The sequence below is a fragment of the Rhynchophorus ferrugineus genome, unplaced genomic scaffold, assembly GCF_030347505.1.
Source record: "Rhynchophorus ferrugineus isolate W39M unplaced genomic scaffold, kcgeb_rfMv2 rfM1, whole genome shotgun sequence".
Classification (NCBI taxonomy): domain Eukaryota; kingdom Metazoa; phylum Arthropoda; class Insecta; order Coleoptera; family Curculionidae; genus Rhynchophorus; species Rhynchophorus ferrugineus.
This window is the reverse complement of record NW_027472580.1, coordinates 37,544,069-37,565,742: the sequence shown is the minus strand read 5'-3', so window position 1 is coordinate 37,565,742 and position 21,674 is coordinate 37,544,069. Positions and strand designations below refer to the sequence as shown.

The 21,674-nt window shown below is 33.3% G+C and overlaps 1 protein-coding gene and 1 long non-coding RNA gene across 3 annotated transcripts in view; one reads left to right on the top strand and one right to left on the bottom strand.

Moving 5' to 3' along the window:
• Positions 1 to 21,674, bottom strand: part of LOC143196636 (apyrase) — a 41,415-nt gene that overhangs the window by 4,616 nt on the left and 15,125 nt on the right. The window contains exons 1-8 of one of the 2 annotated variants that reach the window (XM_076404500.1): positions 17,283 to 17,473; positions 14,326 to 14,545; positions 14,054 to 14,251; positions 9,397 to 9,607; positions 9,139 to 9,336; positions 8,920 to 9,077; positions 4,426 to 4,516; positions 4,206 to 4,364 (exon numbers count right to left, since the gene is read on the bottom strand). In XM_076404500.1, coding sequence (XP_076260615.1) covers positions 4,206 to 4,364; positions 4,426 to 4,516; positions 8,920 to 9,077; positions 9,139 to 9,336; positions 9,397 to 9,607; positions 14,054 to 14,251; positions 14,326 to 14,545; positions 17,283 to 17,392 — 1,345 coding nt within the window. In that variant the 5' untranslated portion in view covers positions 17,393 to 17,473. Of the gene's footprint in view, positions 1 to 4,205; positions 4,365 to 4,425; positions 4,517 to 8,919; positions 9,078 to 9,138; positions 9,337 to 9,396; positions 9,608 to 14,053; positions 14,252 to 14,325; positions 14,546 to 17,282; positions 17,474 to 21,674 lie in introns of those variants that run through there. The other variant, XM_076404508.1, reaches the window with a different exon arrangement.
• On the top strand, positions 19,099 to 19,758 carry LOC143193806 (uncharacterized). The gene is made up of 3 exons (XR_013005104.1): positions 19,099 to 19,170; positions 19,258 to 19,464; positions 19,521 to 19,758. It is a non-coding gene; the product is annotated as an uncharacterized LOC143193806 (long non-coding RNA).

Sequence of the window (21,674 nt, the reverse complement as noted above, 5' to 3'; positions counted from 1 at the left end):
TGTGTGCACAATATTTGTTAACCAGCAAAAATACTTTCTAGTGCGACTTAAAAAGAATTAATAGTATTTTGAGTGACGTTTTATCACTAGTGATAACGAGTGTTCGATCTACCACATTAATACTAACAAGGTTACGAATCAGACAAGCGAACATAGCTGCGAACCAAGCTTTCGAACTCCAATCAAAAGTTGGCTAAGAAAGTTAATTAATTTAGATCATAGATAATAGATAATCAAGAGTGAATTATTTGAACATGACTTTACATGTTACATGAACTCTTACTGCTACAATATTCTTATGCAGGACTTGCCAAAGTTTTTGTTGAGTACAAAAATTGGTGGACAACAATTAATATTCACAACAATTAATATCCTCCATAGTGACAAACGTCTACTGTGTAAGGAGAATGAGGACTTCATCATTCTACTAGCCGACAAAAGGAATGCTAGGATCGTCCTGTACAAACGGGAATACATACAAAAAATGGAAGACCTCCTAACTGATAACGGCATTTATAAGCTTTGGAAAAAGTATATAGTAGTATTTTCCTAAACTAATACGATTTTGAGCAAACAATTACAAAAATCTTATCTCCTCGAGATTAATTTAACCGCGTTTCGCCAAACTTGCAGAAACATCGAATCTACGAGTGGTAAAACCTAGAATCTCGAATGGGGTCTTAATCTCGCTAAATACCTAAATGAATTTCTACAGGAACTAATAGATATCAATCCGTACCAAATTAAAAAGTCTGCACGGTCACAAACGAGATTCTTGTTAGTTTTGATATAGTCTCCCTTTGTACCAAAGTTTCCATAAATGACACCTTAGAAATAATCGAAAAATTAGTATATATATCAATAACATTTTATTTCACATATCACTTTAAGTTACCAAACGAAATAAAAGCCTGTAGACATATAACAGTGCGGCCAGTAGTATCTAAGGTTTTTGAAAAACTTCTGTTGAAAAGAATAAAACAGATCATAGAGAGAAAAAACCTAATACCAACACACCAGTTTGGATTTATTAACAAGCATTCAACAGTTAACTAGGTCCAGAGAACAACAGATGTAATTGAGAAAGCCTACGAAAGTAAAACAGTATGCTCAGCTGTATTCTTAGATGTAGCACAAGCCTTCTATAAGGTTTAACATGAAGGCCATGTTCATAAACTACAGAAAATGTTACCAAAACAACACACCGAACTACTAAAATGTACTGGGGCCTATACACTTTTGATATACCACAAATGGAGAATATTACGATGGCTACATTTGCTGATGGTACTGCGATTATAGCTGTCGGAGACAATAGTGAAAAAGCTACACGAAAATGACAACAGACAAGTGACAGTATAAATAATTGGACACAAGCTTGGAAAATAAAAATTAACGAAAGTAAATCTGTGCATGTGCAGTTCACCTACAATCAGACCATACAAGCACCAATAACATTAAATAATGCTATCATTCCATATAGCAACAACGCTAAATATCTCGGAATGAATATTGATGCAAAACTACACTGGAAGAAACATATGAAGAAGAAAGGAAAAGAACTGGAATTGGAAGAAAATCACAATTATCAGTACATAATAAATTGCTATTATATAAGCAAATACTGAAACCTATATGGACAGACGGAGTTCAGTTATGGGGATGTCCTGCAAAGAGTAATAGAAACAAAATATAAATTTTTCAGAACGGAGCCCTGAGAAGTATTGTGGGAGTACCCAAATACTACAGGACTGATTACCTATATCGAGACCTTCATATACCCACAGTCAGTCAAGAAATCAAGAGAGTTGCAAGGGGACATGAGGAAAGACTCCATTCTCATGAGAATATTGAAGTATTGCAACTTTTGGATAGAACCGGAGTAGGACACAGACTCAAAAGAATCAAACCATCTGGGTGTATGTAATAAAAAATACAGCAGTGACATGTATAAACATTATTTCATCAGAGACTGAGGTGGGGCCGATGGGTCCCCCTAATTATATACCTAGATTTAAGTTATCATAAAGACAAATTGTAGGATAGTCGGAAACGACTACTAACAATGTAATAATTAAATAATAATAAAAAATCATTTTTATCTTTCCTATAAAAGCCAACATCTTCACGAAGCATGTTAAAAACAAGACATTTGCCAGTAAACTTCTACTTGATTAAGAAATGAAGGCACGGTTTTAAAATTCAATATCCAATTTACCATAGGGAAGGAAAATAAATTCGAGATTCCTTTCCTAGGCATCTTAGTTAGACGAAAGAACTATGTTTAATGGGTATATCAACTTTACAGGACACCAATGCATACTGATATATATTTTGAGGATACGTCACATTATGATCCATTCCCCTCATAGTTCATTAGCCTTCATTACATCCAAATTAGATTCAAATAGAAATGGAACTCAAAACGGATACAGCTTGAAAGATACATAAAAATATCTTCCAAATGAAGAACAATATTCAACATTCACCTACTACAAAAAGACCGAAAACAGAAATAGCTTCTGTTCAGTTCTTCTGTTTATTCAAGGAACAGTATTGGAGACAGATTGAGACAGTATTGGAACGATACTAAAGAAACATGTTATTAAAATTATATTTAAATCACACACGATAATATCTCAGGCGTTCGCTAATCTCAAAGCTAAAAGGGATCTGTTAAAGGTAGGTGTACAAAATCCTCTATGAATGTAGGAAAATATATATAGAAGAAATTTGGAGGATCATCAGTACACGGATAAATAAAGTCAAAAATGTGCGAGAGACGGACACACCGTCCAGTTAGCTAAACCCCGGATGGATACTGGCCACTACATGACTGAGGCTGTCACTGCGCAAGGATTTTCCGCTCTATTTTGAGAGGGTTTTGAAATGTGCCACTCCTATAAACTCATTTTGTATAATTAATTCTAGAAGAAGAACATATGGTGTTACTGTGTATTAAATCGCATCGGATACATTTGTAACTTATTTCATACTGAAGCCTCACTGATTGATGACTGAAGCTTCATTTATCAATATGCATGGAATGCGAACAAAGTTTTTTTTGCCATTATGCTGAATGTGTCGTTTTTTCGATCGATTTGAATATGTGTGGTGGTTTTGACACTGAAGACAAAGATCAGCAGTTCTAGACGGCCAAACAATTCTTAAAACTAGGATTTGAAGGCATTACTCGAAGAAACCATCAGTGCGAATGGCTATGAACTACATTGATGTGTTTGAGGCTAGTACGGTTGGAATACGAGTAAACATACAACAATATTATTGTTCAGTATGACAACGCTCGACCTCATGTTGTGAATCTGGTGAAAACATGCTTGGAAAATTAAAATGGGAGGTTCTACCTCACCCGCCGTATTCTCCGGACCTTATTTCTCTTGATTGTTACTTATTCCGATATGTAAGTCGTGACATGGCTGAACAGGGCATCACTTCTTAAGATGATATCAAAAAACTGGACCGATTCGTGGACAACCTCAAAAGATACTTTGTTCTTTCGAGATGGAATCCGTAAATTGCCTGAAAGAAAAAAGTAGTGGCTATGGATGGATAATAATTTGAATAAATTACATTGTACCGATTCTTTACAACAAAGCTTCACACTAATATTAAAAAATATCAAAATTATTTCAAAGACAAGGGTTGTAAGACCAATTCGATCCCAAGCCACTCGCCAAACAGTTAAATGTACGCTATGACAGTGTAGTGCATAGGCTCAAACGCAAACTACCATACGATCTGATTAATAGACACACACAGAGTGAGATTTAATAATCTCTAGAATAAGTTAGAATAGTATTTAGAATAAGTTAGGATAAACTTTAAAATAAGTTAGAATAGTATCTAGAATAAGATCTGGATTATAAGTTGTACAGCACATCACTTAGTGAAGCGATCTTCTAATGTCAGTATAGCTATATTATATAACAGAAATAATGTAATAATACTTATTGCCCATGGGCAGATTGTTGAAGTTCTAAGAGATTAATAAAAAAATCGGACTATAAAAAACAGACCAGTCAGTACAGGCCTTACGCCCTGATGATGTCGATGAAGTCACCAAGTTGATTAATCAATTTACTTGTTAAGTAATATGTCTTGACAATAAATATTATTATATTGTTTTTATTTTTGGCGACATTACTTTTGGGACAGTTAAAAAATGGAAAAAGCATATTTTATACCGGAGACTTGTAACAGTTTCAAATCTGACGTGACCCTCTGGGTTTGGTACTGTTCGGTGGTTTGTTCCAACACTTCCTTAATGTACTTTCCTTGGAGTTGTCCAAAATCCACTGTATTGCTGAAGGGTTGTGCCGTTAATACGTCGCTGTAGGTGATATCTGAAAGAGTAATCGAATGAGACCGTCTGTGAAAACAAACGTGAAAATAAATCGCATATACTTCCTATTTCGATGGAGTCACGTAATCCGCCCGCGTTTATGAACGCTATGGCCGCCTTAGTCCACGCTCCGGCCGGGGCGCTTTGGGCATACTGAAAATATTTATTTTAATTATAGAGATGCCTGCGAATAGAGACGTAGTTATTTGGTTGTTTTTCTTGGACTATCGTGAAATACTATGCGTTTTGCGTTATTTTTATATTATGATTTCCATAAGGATTGTAAATTTATTTCGAGAATTTTTTTTTTAATTTGGCTTTTATTTTGAAAAAAATCTATAGTCTATTCGTTTGAGAATCAGACAATGTTTTCCTTCTCATTTTGTTCTGGTTAAAAAGAGACATAATGCTGTCTGATTAGTTCGAATACGTAAACGAATGAGCCTGTGAAAGTCGTCCGGTTATCAGAGGTACGCAAAATTATTCAAAATATTAGTTATAATTACTACAGATTATAAACCATCAAACGTTATTTCAGACATTGGATTATTTTGATAAATTTTAAATTGTTCCGTAATATATCATATCAATTTGTTTGAAAATGCCGAAAACAATAGATATTCAGGGTCACAAATTGATTGCGGCCTTAATAAGTTATTTCGAAAAGGAACGAGATAAATTATTGATGATATTAAATACTATAAGTTGCTGCAATTTAATTGAAAAATTTTTTTAGCGTGTTGCTGCTACTCTGAATATTAGTGTGGGTACTGTGAATAACATCGCTGACACACTACAAAATGAAGAACAGTACGTTAGATTCAACTAAGGAAACTCGTCTACATACGAAGTGGGTGACGAATCTTGACCATCTTGATTTTGGCTCAATTCGAGATCAAATGTACGAAATGTATAAGAACAGTGAGTACACATACTATTTTATCGATATAAACATCATGTAATAAAATTTTTTCAGAGAAAATTGTCAGTCTGGAAGGTATACATAAAAGAGTTAGGGACATCCAGCTTTTTGAGGGATGTAAGACATCCCTTCATGGTGTAAAGATAACCCTAAAGATAAATTTTATGAATTTGTGTATTTTGATGAAACTTGGATATTTCAAAATGGTTCATTGGGGTACTCTATGCAAGACAGTAACAAAAAAAGTGTAAACAACAATTGATGGAAAAAGATAAAGGTTACAATAGCATTTGATTAGGTTTTGTTGGTCATAATATTTATTAATAATTAATTGCAGATATATTGTTATTCATGTAGTGAATGAGAATGGTTTTATTCCTGGTGCAGAATTAGTGTTTTCCTCCAAATCCGAGGGCGACTACTGTGGAGAAATGAACTATAACATGTTTTTGTTATATTTTCAAAATCGATTGTTAAAAAACCTAGAGGAACCATCAGTTATTATTTTGGACAGTGAACCATATGTACACTGGTGGAAAAAATCCCAACATAGCATCAACAAAGGCTGTAATGAAGGAATGGCTTTCAAAACATGAATTGAGTTTTGACGAGACCATCCTAAAAGCTGAATTGTTACTTGGCATAAATGAAATATTTCATTACGTTTTTTTTTGCTTTTTTACTTTTTTTATAAATTATCCCGAAAAAGGATATACAGTAGATCAGATAGCTGCACAATATGGTCACATGGTCACACACATAGTATTATGACTTCCTTTCAGCCACTGTATATTCAAGCCAATCGAGTTGATATGAGGGGTAGCAAAAACTCATTATAATAGACATGCTGCTCGAGAAGGATATTCCTGAAGAACTGTTTGGATACGTGGAAGGAAGCATTGTCGACCATAACACCTTCGGTTTGGATGAACTCGATAAGATATACAGAGGATGTAACTGATAAATGGTGGATCGTGAACATGTTTTAGACAGATTGGAAATAAACTGTTTAACGGTTGACTTGGACAGTAACTCGGAAAGTGACTAAAGGAAACTTTCAGGATATGTGATAATGCTGTGCAATGCTGCAAATTTATGAAACAGAGTGATGGGAGTGGAAAGAACTAAAGGTATGCACATAATTAGAAAAGCATAACTGTAGAAAATGGTATGGTAGGGTATGGAAGATTTGTGTGCATAGATATTATTGTAAATGTTCAGAATTAAATATGAACATTAGGTTAGAATGTATGAGGAGAGAGAGAGGATGATGAATACTGACTGCTTTGTATATATGGTAAATGCATTAGGCAGAATTCAGTGATTAATTTTATCAAGAACGGTGTACACAGGTAGTAGTAGAAGAAATAAAAAATACCGTGATATCAATATGACGAAGCAAGCACACCATCGAAGGAAACAAGAACTAAACGAGAAAAGTAAATATGTTCTCGAATGAAAGTAAAATACGTTTCTCAGATTACAATTGTTAATTAGGTGGATCAGCCTACAGGGGGATACCACTACTTAAAAATATGTGCTTGTAACTCTAACTCATAAATGGTGTGGAAAAGAGTTAAATGTAAATATAATAAAGCAACTCTAACCTATAAACTATTATACATGTGTTCTTAATTGTAGTATTAAATCTTTCGACAATATATGCATTAGATGTTCTATAATCTTAAAATAAATTATAATTGATTATTATTATATAGATTAATATATATATTAATCGGCTTATCGAAAATTTGCCTCCCATTTTGAAGAAAATAGGGGCACCTGGAGGCGTGTAATTTGCCATTTTTAAAGCTTATATCGTGAAATATTTTTAGACCTAATAATTTGTGTAATATGAGGAATAAATAAATATATTCCAATAAAATTAAAAGCGCCCAAATCGAGCAACCTGGAATAGACGTTAGATGAGTGATGCAAAATATATATACACAAATCCGGTGGGTAGCCTTGTTGGCTAAGAGTTTGGCTTACAGACAGACGTACTGGAGTCGAATCTCGCTTGGGGTTAATTTCTTTTTTAATTAAAATAATTTATAGTATTCGTTAAAATGAAGTGAATGTTTGTCTTTTAAATTTGAAATGATATTAGAACGGAAAGTAAGTTATTAAAACATTTAATTTTAGGCAGTGTTTTGTGTTATTTTTTGTTATTCCCATATTGTTGGAATTATGTCAAGTTTGGATAACAAATGATTAAAAATAATATGGTCACATAAAGTTATATTTTACGTTTTTTGCAGAGAAAACAAATTAATGTGCCCGATTTATCGGAAAGTATATACAGCTATTAAAGAAACATCCGATGTATGTGAAAATATTGTCCCTACATAGATTTATTCGAGAATAACAAGAATCGTCTGTTTTCTTTGCTTACAAGATATTCAAATTTTCGATATCACAATATTGATTTCATTTGATGTCTGGTGAAGAAAAAGAAAAAAAGAAAAATTGTTCTTGCTTCTTAATTAAGTTAAATTGATGTTAAGTTTACCGGGAGAAGGCCAACATTTTCTCAAAACACTTAAAAACTGTTTTTAAATCTTTCCAGTCTGAGCTACATAAAGATGATGTATACGGGCTTGCAGGTTGAATTAAACAAACTTCTTCATCCGGACTATGTTACTAAAATCGTATCTTACTGATAGACATTTTACTGTAAAACAATGTGATGAAGATACCGAATTACATCCAATATATTCAGGAGTTCCGCAAGGTAATGAACTGGGTCCAATACTATATCTTCTATATACAGCCGATCTACCCACCACAACAATAACTACGGTGGCAATATACGCAGACGACACAGTAATCTTAGCATATCATGAAGATCCAGTCACAGCATCAATGAATCTAAAAACCCACCTGGAGCAAATACAACTGTGGTTGAAGACATGTCCACCAGTGAATATTAATCATTATCAACTCCCCCAAGCAGAGGATGTTAAATATCTTGGTATGCATTTAGATCGACGCCTAACTTGGAAGAACCACATACTCTCTAAACAGAAACAACTTGGACTTAAATTATATCGAATGTATTGGCTCATCGGGCGCAAATTTAAGTTATCATTAGATAACAAGGTATATCTGTATGAGTCTGTACTCAAGCCTATTTGGTCATATGGAATCCAACTATGGGGTCCCGCTAGCAAATCTAATATATCCATCATTCAACGGTTCCAAAAAGTGTTGCATGTAATTGTTGATTCTCTGTAATATATTTCAATAAAGTGATACAACGCTATATTCCCCTAGAACCTATAACGGGTGTAATTAATTCAACGCGTTTGTGTGAAGTACAAGTTTGTGTACTCGCTAATGAGTTAAATATGCGACGTGGTATTGAAGTGCGTAGACTAAAACGTTTAACACTATCTGATCTGATTATTGGACACACATATACTTTAGAATAAGCTATAGAATAAGACAAATTAATTAAGATAGTGTTTTATACAGGAGATTACTTAATGAATGATTTTCTACATGCCATGTGTATATAGTATAAACATAAGAAATACTTATTGCCTATTCGGCAGATTGTGGAAACACTAAGAGTAATAAAAAAAATGTATCGGAAATACTGTTATAAATATTTTAAACTGTAAATTCTTACCGCATATACATATGCATCGGTAACGAAGTTACCCAAACTGCATTCCCGATAGTAACATCCGCTTTTGGATAATTTCACCAGAGTGGAGCCTAACTGTACCGAACCTTGTAAGTCTACTATTTCCTTCCAAGGGCCCAATGCCTCAGTCGTAGCTTCATCTATAGTGATATTAAAATAATTTTTATAATTGATTTATTTATGGCGCATTAATCTGAATACCTTGAACGATATCGTTATCGATAAATATAGGCGATCCATCATACGTTACCACCTCGCCATCATCTCCGTAATACACAGATATATTTCCGACATATTTGGTATAGGCGGATACCTGTACGATAAGAACGTCTTTATTGTTTTTGCTTTTTACCACGGTGGGGTAGGGTCCTGCCGGCGTATCGGGTCCAGGCGGATTTTCTGAAAACGTCCAACATCATTTCATCGACATCATACTTGTCTACAATAGAATTTTACTACCTCCAGTATAAAGGAATGTGTGAGAATGGCCTCCCACGATCAGACCAATCTTTTCACTGGCATTGGCCGCGATTATCTGATCGATATCGTATCCGACATGGGATAGGACGATGTTCGTGAACACCCCCTCCTCTCTGACCAAACGTTCGGCTTCCTCGTTGACGCTGGCTGATTCTGGATAGAAATTCAATTTGCCAGTTGAAGATATTTCCTGTAACAGTTATTATTTATTAGATTTTAAATTCCAAATACGTTTCACAAGGCCTGGAGGTGAAAATAGAAATTGCATAAATTGCAAGAGGTTTATCTTGAGTTTGATTGTTATATTGAGGTTATCTAGAAAGACTATAAGACGTATTCTTGTATATTCTTTAATTAATTATCTGTCATTTATATTTTATTATTTTTTGTGCCTTTCGCTTACTTGTATAGAAATTTTTTAAGCCAAGTAAGAATTTAATTAGTTTTATTTAATGTGAGTTTTATCAAAAATATTTTAATAGTTTTGTAAACATAAATAAGCTATTAGGTTTTATGTATTAGTCTGTATCACCCAATAGCATAGCGAAAGGTGGGGGAGGGAGCAACATTTCATAATAAATAATAATAATATCCTGTAAATACTATTATAATAACAGGTCAATTGAAAAATTCCCGGCCTACCATAGTAAAACACATTTTCTTGGCATTTTCTTTATTCAACATTATTCCCTTCAAGGTTAATAGATTGATAGCGACCCTCCAACTTTTCGATACCATTTTTGTAGAACAATTTCTCCTTTGCTTCAAAATAGGGCTCAGTTTCGGCGATCATCTCTTCATTCAACGAAAATTTCTTCCCAGCGAGCATTCTTTTGAGGTCTGAGAACAGGAAATACTCGCTGGGTACCAGATCTGGAGAATGCGTATGAGGAAGCATTTCGAAGCCCAATTCATGGATTTTTGCCATCGTTTTCACTGACTTGTGATACGATGCATGGTCTTGGTGAAGCAGCACTTTAATTTTCTTCAAATGCTACCTTTTTCGGCGATTTAGTTCTTCAAATGGTCTAATAACGCTATATAATAGTTACTGTTGATGGTCCTTCCTTTTTCAAGGTAGTCAATGAAAATTATTCCATGCGCATCCCAAAATACAGACGCCATAAACTTGCCAGCCGACTTTCGACGCTTTGGAGCGGGGTCATCGTGTGCAGTACTCGGATGACTGTCGATTGTATATCAACTCGTTTTGAAGTGAGCTCGCGCGGCACCCACTTTACACAGAGCTTTCTCATACCCAAATAATCGTGAATGATATGATGTATTGTCAATCAAAATCATTTTGTAGAATTTTTTAATCTTTTAATCGGTAACAACATCTTTTGGGCGTCCATCACGTTCACCGTCTTCGGTGGTCATTTCACAACGTCTAAACTTAGCATGCCAATCTTTGATGGTTGATTTTCCTGGGGCAGTGTCCGGAATCTCGGCATCAAGCCAAGTTTTTGTTTCAACTGTAATTTCTCCCTCGAAAAACAATATTTTATCAACACGCGAAATTCCTTTTTATCCATTTTATCACAATAACAAAAGTTGCTTCATTCAAAATGCTATAATTCACAAACTAATGATCCGACAGCTGTCAAATTTATACACGCATCTTTTGAGGGTTAGGGCTAACTAAAATACATATGCATTTAATTATAGTAGCTCCATCTATGTCTCAGGGGACTTTTCAATTGACCTCATATATATTTTTGATTCACCTACGATTCGATCCAACTGAAATGAGGATAAAATCTGAGAGCTGAGAGTGTCGATATTGCAATTATAAAGGTAAAAATTATGATAAGGTCGTTGTTATGGTTGCAAAGCATTCAGGAGGTCGGTAAAGAATTAAAGAATTTCAATTCGTACCCTGCTCACATAATTCATTAAACCTGGTAAGTTTAAACTTTACCACATTTAAGTCGAGTTCAGTACTCTATTCGATACATTAGAACGTTGCTATCCATATTTTCCGTGTCCACACATGAAAGAGACAGGCAAAGGCTTAAACACACGATCACACACTGTAACTTTGCCAGTCAGCAAATGCAGTCATTTTCCTTTCTATCTTTTCTAGGCCTCTGGACATCGATGCTACATGAAGTGAATGATGCTCAAACATGTTTTCAAACAATAGGACTTGATATAAGATTGTGCGCCCAGAAAGTAAATGATTTGCACTTGTTACTGATAGTGAAATGAGAGAAATTGACAAATGGGCCTAAGTTATGCAAACAAGATGTGAAGAGCGTGGCATTTCCTGCAGATTTGGACAATACTAAATGTAATCCACTATATATTTACTGTAGACTGTCATTGCTATGTCATTGCAAAATATTTATTGTGAAATTCAAGTTGATATATAACCTATTCAATATTAAAATGTTGCTTCGAATATTCTTGACAAATAATATTTGCAATGCTAGCTAAGATATAGCTTTTTCAAAATTTAAATTTATTAAAAATTATTTAAGATCACAGTAAATTAAGGTTAATCAATCTGGTTATCTTGTTTGTGGGGCTAAACGTGCATTGCTTTAGGTATTGATAGATCAATAAAATACTTTGGTCTTATAAAAGGCGACGAATAATGTTCTATCAAGATATTTAAGTTCATGAATCAAGGACAACAGTGGGTAATTTAAGGTTAACCAATATGGCTATCTTGTTTCTTGAGCAAGAGGTGTGTGATGTCATAGATATTGATAGAGCAATAAAATACTTTGGTCTTAAAAAAGTCGACGAATAATGTTCAATCAAGATATTTAAGTTCATGAATCAAGGATAACAGTGAGTAACTTAAGGTTAACCAATCTGGCTATCTTGTTTCTTGAGCAAGAGGTGTGTGATGTCATAGATATTGATATAGCAATAAAATACTTTGGTCTTAAAGAAGTCGACGAATAATGTTCAATCAAGATATTTAAGTTCATGAATCAAGAACAGCAGTGGGTAATTTAAGGTTAACCAATCTGGCTATCTTGTTTCTTGAGCAAGAGGTGCGTGATGTCATAGATATTGATAGAGCAATAAAATACTTTGGTCTTAAAAAAGTAGACAAATAAAGTTAGTTAGTTAAGGACAGAAGTTTTGTTTTAATTCTAACAAGTATATTATTTTTCAATAAAAATAATAATTATTTGTAATTTGTACGGTAAATAATAATGACAGTTGAAATACCAAAATAAGAGGGCGGCAAACATTATTGCTACGCCACTGCTTTAATAAATGGGACATCAATGGACAACATTAATTATCATAAAAAAATTTTAAATGGTCATCTTGGTCAATCTAAAAAATCAGTTTAGTATATCAGATCTAGACACCAGGACTATAGTTTACAAGGTATTAAAGTAAGTTAATGCTCTATCTTATGTTTTAAATAGTTGATTGATTGGTTAATTTTATGACCGGTATTACGAAAATACGATTATTTTAAATACATTGCTTTATGTAATCTATTCCGGCTAAATATAGGAAGCTTGAAGTGCAGCGTTTATCATTTCTTCGAAGTGTAATCATATTTTTGATATGTAAAGTGTATTCAATATGATTTAACAGCTGAGTGTAAATATTATTTTTTAAATCAAAAAATCATGAGTACTTGCTATCACTTGCAGATGTTTACAAAAATACTATGATAAAAAGGCAGACATAATACTTTCGAATATAATAAAACAATACGTTGTTCAGCGATATATTGATGTGATTGACGATATATTGTCTATGAAAGCCTATTTGGAAATATTCAAATAAAAAGTTCTATCACACATCTCAGTAATGTATACTGAATGCGAACTTCCTATTTGATCTATCACAGTGCAAACAAAAATCTTGCAACGCGTGGCCGAATGTTATCATGCAAGAGAACGATTTTACGTTTGTTACTTGCTATTCCTGCTCTTTTTTGTAACAATACATAGATCAATATGTTCGTCGGTAGATAACTGCAGTAACAGTTTTACTCTGTTTTAGGCTCGTTTTAACAATACCTTGCTGTTTTCTCTATATATACAGCGAGATTTTATTGTTACGAAGTTTCCACTTTGGTGTCGATGTAGATGACCCATGACTTTTTCCACATGGTACTGTTGTAATATTGGTATTCTACTACAGTGTTAGTGCAAAACGTCAGAAAAGATCTCTCCTTTTTTTCCTAGGAAGTAATGTAACCGCAATGTAGAAACGGTTCTAAATAGCATTTTCGTCAATTCTTGTGGTTCCTACTTTCTCTCCATTTGGATTATACCTATCGTATTTAGATGTCGATAACTAGTCGGTTACTGAAGGATGTTTGAGAATTTAAATTTGGTTTTCGTTTAATAAGTCTTCGAACTTTTTTGATTCTTCAGACTTTTCTTTGTAATTGACATTAAAAAAAGTGATAAATCATTAAAAAAAACTGATAAAAATTATAAATAAAAAATTGATTAAATCACCACCTTTTAATCGTTGAACCAATAATTAGAATCAGCTCAGCTTTGGCAGCAGATATATCAAAATCATCCAATTTAACACTTGGGTTTGATAGTTTAACAGTTGTTTACATTAAACTTCTCATTTTCACTAATAAATATCGCTAATCAAACTACAGTTAAACACCTAATAAATATTTTAATCATCTTACATATGTTTTTGCATAGAGGACACCGATGATTCCAATTTTTTTGCCATCTCTTTCCACCACTACGCTCTTAGTGTAGATGTTTTGAATGTCCGGCTCATCACTGTCATCGATGTTGGCGCAAATCACTGGCGCCTTCAAGCTTTTAATGAATGGTACGACACCCGGTATGCCATCATCGAATTCGTGGTTGCCTAGTACCTGTTACGAGAACAATTATACTAAATACTAATAAATACTAATAGACTAAATAAAGTATGGTTGTTAGTGCTTACGATAGCATCGAATGGTAGTTTATTGAGGAACTCTTGGGTGATGTTCCATTTGAACAAGGTGTAATACAAGGTCCCCTGAAAATTATCCCCTCCGTTTAAGAGAACAGATTTTGGTTTGGCAGCCAACAATTCTTCTATTTGTGTGGTGACTCTGGCGAATCCTCCTATGCAAGTGGAGGCGTCATGGCATACGCCAGAAGATGTAGTAGTTTCTTCAAACCTAGAAAAAGTGTGCATTGAATTATATTTGCTTTAGTAGTAGATGGTTGAATAAGAATTGCAGGTATGTCGTTTACGATGATAATATTTATAAACAAAGGGTTTTTATATTTAGACAGGACAAATTTAACAGTTTGCGACGGTATTGTACTTCTTGCGGGGTCTATTTAACCTATTGTTCATTATTAAGTCATTAGTGCAAAATCACCATGGAAGGTCAGATGATTCGTATATTACAGAAATGCTAGAACAGCTGAGAATATCGTGAGTCATTTCCTCGTGATGCACAAGCACTCGACCTTTTACATTTTCAACTTGGTGAATCTTGCGTTCAGTTGTAACAAGAAAAGTCCTATTGACGCATGAAGCCAAAATCCTAACCATTTTTTTACCTAACCAGTTTTAGTATTTTTCTGGGTCGTACGCAACAGTCCTATTTCAGTTTCGAATGTGTCGACTTAGGACCCAACAAATCACCATTTCTAGAAAGTGTTACTTTTGCTATTTATTGAAATAAAGTATTGCAGTAAATCATCGAATTCGGTCATACATTTACCAGTTATTTTGATACAACATTCTGACAAACCAAAGAAGGTTAAAGATGAAGAATTTCAAGTTAATGCGCTAAAAAAAAATAAAAATAAAAATAAAAATAAAAATCCGACGGAATAAAGGTGTTTTATAGCATTATAAACTAATTTTTTTAACGTAACTATGTTCGACCACTTAGTACACCACGAGTAGTACTTACATATTTTTGAATAATATAATATGTGGAAACAAAATATTTTTTTTCCAAAGTCTGGGACTTTCAAAAAAAATTGCTGCTTTGATTCATAGTCCTTATAGAGACTAGATTAAGAGGAATAAGAAACAGACACTATGCTACTGTGATCAATAAGTGAAACAAAATGCAAATGGGTTGATTACTACTTTTAATCAACTCAAAACAAAGCCCTAGAAATGTTTTTAAAATTTAGCCAACAAATTAATGCATTAATGTGTGCGTAGGTTTATTATTACGATGGAAATCTCAAAAATTATCAACCTGTGTATCTGACCTTTTGAAACGAATAATTATCATATATTGCGGAAACGACGTATGACACTAATATTTCTTAATGACAGGCCCAGCGAAAGGAGCCCATAATAATCCAAATCAGGATAATTGAATTTTTGTATATGTTAATTTGACGTGCTTTCGTTAGTTTGCAGTTTCTGAATCGTATCCTTATCTAATATAATCCTTATCTCATTTGTTGTAACAATACACTTGATGACGCTTAATTACAGAACACAACGCGTAATAAATCTATGGTTTGGCTCTTAAAAAGCAGATGACCGTTTAAGATTCAAGTTGTCTAGATTGAGTTAATCCAAATGATAACGTATCAGTGGTTGTATGTGGTTTTAGCAAGGCCTGTAATTATCGCTAGACCATTTCTCGGCTTCAGGCTTCGTTCGTTGCCCTCCACACGTTTTCGCCTTTCCTTCAGAAAATTTATACAATTGTCATCATAGAAGATCCACTTGTCATCACCAGTCACAGAAAATTGTTCTTTTTTTGACTGGCAAACAATGAAACTGCGATTCGAAATGGCATCGAAATGGCTCGGTTCATCTGGTAGCCATTTTATAAACTCTAACTGGATTTATCCCACCTCTTGTTGACTTTTAGAAACAGCAAATAATTGCCGGTCTAAAATATTTGCTGTAGTTAGTTAACCACCAATAAGTGCTTTTTATGATTTTGAATGTTTTGGACCTGAAAATTAACCCACACCATGGATACTTCTAATTTCGTCAAATAGTTTTCCAAATTTACAGTTTCATTTTAATTGAAGGAATAAAATTATACAGTTTTATTTCATTGGACATTATTCGTTAAGATAAAACACTCTAGGACTACTCAAAAACGTGATTTTTGATACAAATACTTTAAATTAAAAAAAATGCACGCACCTGGCATGGAGATTGTTGATATGAACAATGAATAATATATATGGAAAATTTCACAATAAATAATAATGATATCTTGTAATTATCTGAAGAATTTGATATATTTGACGCAGTTACGATTCGGGCCAAGCTTATAATAAGGCTGTTGTTACGATTGGAAGGCATTAAAGAAATTAATCCCAAAATTAAACCTGGTTTGTTTACATGCTGCCTCAGTTGGGGGGAGTTCTGTCACTATTTTCAGCACAATAGAACGTTACTATTCATTTTTTCCATGTTCACAAATCGCCGTGACAGGTGCAAGCTTCAGAAGCAGGAATGTCAGGCGATGCAGTCATTTTCCTCTCTTTGTTTTCTGTGGCTCTGGTAGCCGATGCTGCATAAAGTGAACACAAATATATTTGTACACAAAGGGACAAAAGAGAATGATGTAAATGCTTTACAGATAGTACTGATAGAAAAACGAAAGGATTGGAAAGATGACGTTGCAACTTTTTTGTTGAATTTTTTATTATTGTTGAAAATCGAAAAACATATTCTCATTGTTGAACGAATGAGTGCAAGTGAATATTATTATCGACGCTATTATATTAAAATTTAAAACAGAGCAAACAATCCACCTATTAATAATTTTGTCCAATATTTTTTCAAATTTATAGAAGCCTTTTAATTAATCGAATAAAACTACGCAGTTATAATTCATTGGACGTTATTCATTATGATAAGACACTACTCAAAAACGTGATTTTCGATATAAATACTTTAAAAAATGCACTCACCTGGCATGGAAATCGTTGATATGAACAACGGATAACTCGAACAGATTATCTTTGACGGGAATGGCCAGAGCAATACCAAAAAATATAAAAAATATACTGGTCCGCTCCATGTCCCAGGTAATTTTTTATCGCACTGCAACGACGTCCGAGTGGTTAATACATCATCGTGGCGATCAGTTCGATATATATTTCAAGTGATCGTTTTTTTCTCTCTCGATGATAATTTCTAAAAGTTCCTTATCGAGCGTTTCTGTTTATGTTCAGATAAGAATCTTGTAGTAAAATCGGGCGGATTGTTTTAATTAATGACACGAATTTTGTGCGATGTCGACAACACATGTTTTTATGACTGATGATAATCTCAAGTTATTACTAACGTATTTGCCCTTCATAGAAATATTTAACAAAAATTAACATATCGTTTAAATTTTCTACAATTGTATGTCGATACAAATAGTTTTTTGTTCTATCACTGTTGCTGGTTTTCAATTATTAATAATTCAAATTTCCTTAAATGCTAATCATTTCTCTTCATGAATAAGAATATTTTGTTTCAATAAAAAATTGTTCCTTATTATATGTTAAGGATTGTTAACTTTCTTCTATAATTTGCAGATTCCGATGTGCAAAACAACTAAATAATGAATCTTAGACTTCGACCGATCATATAAGTCAGAAAGCGAGGCCTGTTGTGGTCTCCGATTTGCAAGTTGCAGAATCGAACGTGAATATCGGACGTGGTATTTGGAATATTAAGCGAAAAGAGTAAATGTCGACAATGTTTAAAAAGTGGATGAAACTTTCGCAAAGTCGTATGACGAGCATGTAGTGTTATACCCCTTTAAAATCATTACCCAAAGAAGGCGTAACAACTTGACCAATAATTGAGATTCCAGAAACTTTATTATTTAATTATTGGACAAATTACTATTTGATGATTTTTTTTTGAAATTACGATGATTCGCCTTCTGTCCACGTAAATTTGACAGAGAGAGAATATAGAAATAAACCATAATTATTCCGAAATAGAATAAATGAGGCGCTAAAAATTCTAAAAACTACAAAGGAATGTTTTTTTAGCAATTGTCAGAAAGAGCAGGCAAGATCTATACAGAATCGCTAACCGTGTATATAAGATTTTCAAAATCTGTCAGCTTATAGAGGAACGTATTAGATGAAGAAAATATGTGACTATTGTTGTAGCAGATGTTCTCTTCGCCGACTTTCAATTTACTAATGGATGCAATTGTAGTAAAATTATTCTATATTAGCTACGAGGGTTAATTTTACAATTTAGCTTAGCACGTAATTCCGATCTAGAGGATTCGATGCTCGAGTGTTCTTTGGTTTCTTAGGAGGGGAGAACTGGTGTGAGTAGCAGGTGGGCTCAGGATACATCGCTTAACAAATATCTCTACCTGCGCACTATCCTTAATAGAAATCCATAGAAAAGAATAAACAATGTTGCCTTCCTTCATTATCTAATAGTGGTACATTCTTTTCGAGTCGATCGGTGCGGTCGATCAAGTCAAAACAACAAAAAACTTTAGAATATTTAGATTTTGTGTTACATTAATAATTTTATAGTTATAATAATTAAATTCTTGTATTATTCTTGGTGGTTTAACGTACAATGGTTCTAAAACATTAAAGAACAAGGGTAAGTGCAGAATGTAAGGATAAATTTTTAAATGTTATAAAATTCAAACAGCAATTAACTGCCAAATTTATAACACATCATTTTCAACGACATCGAATAGGTATTAAGATATGCCAAAATTTAATGATAATAAGAACAGAAAAGAAAATTATTCTTGTTGTGTTGGAAGTAGTCAAGTTATTAATGAGGTTTGTCCATCAAGAATAGTAGCAAAAATTGTAGTAACTAGTAATAATTAGACATTTATTTCAAACATAATATATGTAATTTTATAGTAATGAATTTTATTGTAATGATTTAAATTTTATTTTATAGGTAAAATAAGATGTAGCTAGAATTTGTTGAGAGTGAAAGTCGAAGAATGTGAAATTCAGAGAATCAGTGAAGAAGAAATTAGACAGCATTTTTGCATTTGCATACAAAAGTAGACCTGGATCAAATAAACAAAATATAAAACTATCAACGACATCCTAATGATCTAATGGCAAGGAAAATAGAATGCATTATTATATAAGGGTATAGGTAAACAAATTATTGTTTTGTAAAAATAATGATGTATTGACTGAGATTTCTTTCAGTTTAAAAGTACGATCATTCATTCGTTTTAGGCTAGTAAATGTACAATATGTAAATCGAAAGATCGAGGTAGTCAATTCGAAAATGGGGTTTATGAATCAAGAATAGTAGCTATCATAGATTCATATTTGGAGATTTTTAGGAGAATTTCACTGTTTTCATATATAGTGGTTGCTTTTTCGTTTGGTTTTAACTGTTTTGGCTAGGTTTGAACCAAACGATGTTGATCTTTTTTATGGTAATGCTTATTTATATAGTTCTTTGAGTTCTTGTTAATTGTTCAAGTATGTAAATTAATTTAAATATGGTGTTTTTAGAAAAAAATAGAAAGGCATATAGAAATTATTTTTATTATTTCATTTTATTCAATAATTTTTTAAATAAAATGTTTTATTTCAAAACTTTATTTATTAAAAATTTTAATAATTTATTTATAAAAAATAATTTATATATAAAAAAGGAGTAAGTAAATGAAGTTGTATATACGCACAAGCCAAACTTCTCATTCAAGTATTCTCTGTTTGAAACATAAATAGAGCCCAGTAAGCGCATGCATCAAATCCGGAGATATATGTGGAATAATGTATCTTGCTGGGTTCGGTTCTGTCTGCAGTACAGCCATAACTGAGCGTGAGTTACTTCCGTCGAGATTCGTTGCACAACGCATTTTCATAGAGTTTTTAACCAATGAAGGTGTTAACCCATCGGACGCACAAACAAGTCTCACAAATGACAACATCCGTGCTGTTCGAGAGCTTATTGAAGATGATCATCGGTTAAGGATTGAAGAAATCTCATCTTAAATCGCGCATCGAAGCAAATGACGAGGTATCCCTATTCGAGACGTCATTGTATTCATGACAACGCCAGACCACACGCAGCAGTTTTAACTAGGAATAAATTAGAAGAAGTACCCTCGAGTAGCCTCCTTGTAGCCCTGACTTGTCATCTTGTGATTATTTTTTGTTTGTGCCTTTGAAAGAATCACCAGGAGGCAAATTATTTGAAAGCAATGAACAACTAAAGGAGTAATTGCGCAACTGGCAGAAAACTCACCCTCACACTTTTTTTGAAGAAGGAATATTCAAGCCTCCAAATCGGCAGCAAAAGTATTTAGAGGATGAAGGTGACTACATTGAAGAATGTAAAATGTTTATTTTGTATATAGCATTGATCGATACATTTATTTTACAAAATTACCGTTTATATTTGATTCTCCCTCGTATATTTGCGCTCTCATTATATTGGTGTTTAGGCTTTAAATATTTTTCACTTTATTCAAATAGTACATCGAGGGATAGTATTTATAACTGATCCTGCCACTGTAAATCTCAACGGCATTCAGTTAGAGCAAGTTCAGCAATATAAGTACGCTTTCTCCCCCCTAAGATACAATGTGTTGGAGCAAAGAAATATTATAATCAAGATTAAAATTCTGCTCTTCCAACCAGAAAATCCTTCTGTATGGATCTTTTATTGACTTGAACACTATCATAGTTCTCTTCACATCTCCAAGCTTGTTTCTCTTTGAGAAACCAATCCAGAGATGCTGTGGTTTAAGCATGACTGTCGCATTTAAGGGGCATGAATTCCTCCCTATTTTGTGGCGAAATTTACCACTGTATTATATTGAAAGATTTTCGGGTCATTTTCCTTTCTTCAGAATCTTTTTCATAGCTAGTTGATCTGTAGAAGTTATTGTCATGTTCTTTCATAAATTCGCTCACCATTTCTATCATATTATTTATATTGAAATTATAATTTATTCGCCATAAGTTTGAAGAAGAAAGCTATTATCTTCAGTTGTAAGTTTCTTTTAATAATTCTAAAGCATAAAATTGATGCACTAGTTGTAATGCTTTTTTAGAGGTCTTTAATAATTAATATGACATGTAATAGATTAAATCTGATAACCTGTTCGTTTTGAAAAGATAAGCATATTGTAAGACAGCCAGTTCAGTTAGCCCACTTCATTTGTTCGCGTTCAGTAGTATTCAATTTCAATAAGAAGTGCTCTGTATTGATAATAGAATTATCTTCGGACAGTTAAGACATTTTTCTTGATTTGATGTTCAATTTTTCTTCGTATGCGTTTAAGTTTAAGTTGATTATTCATATTTTTATTCTACACTCGTCTTGCTTGCATATTTATGCAA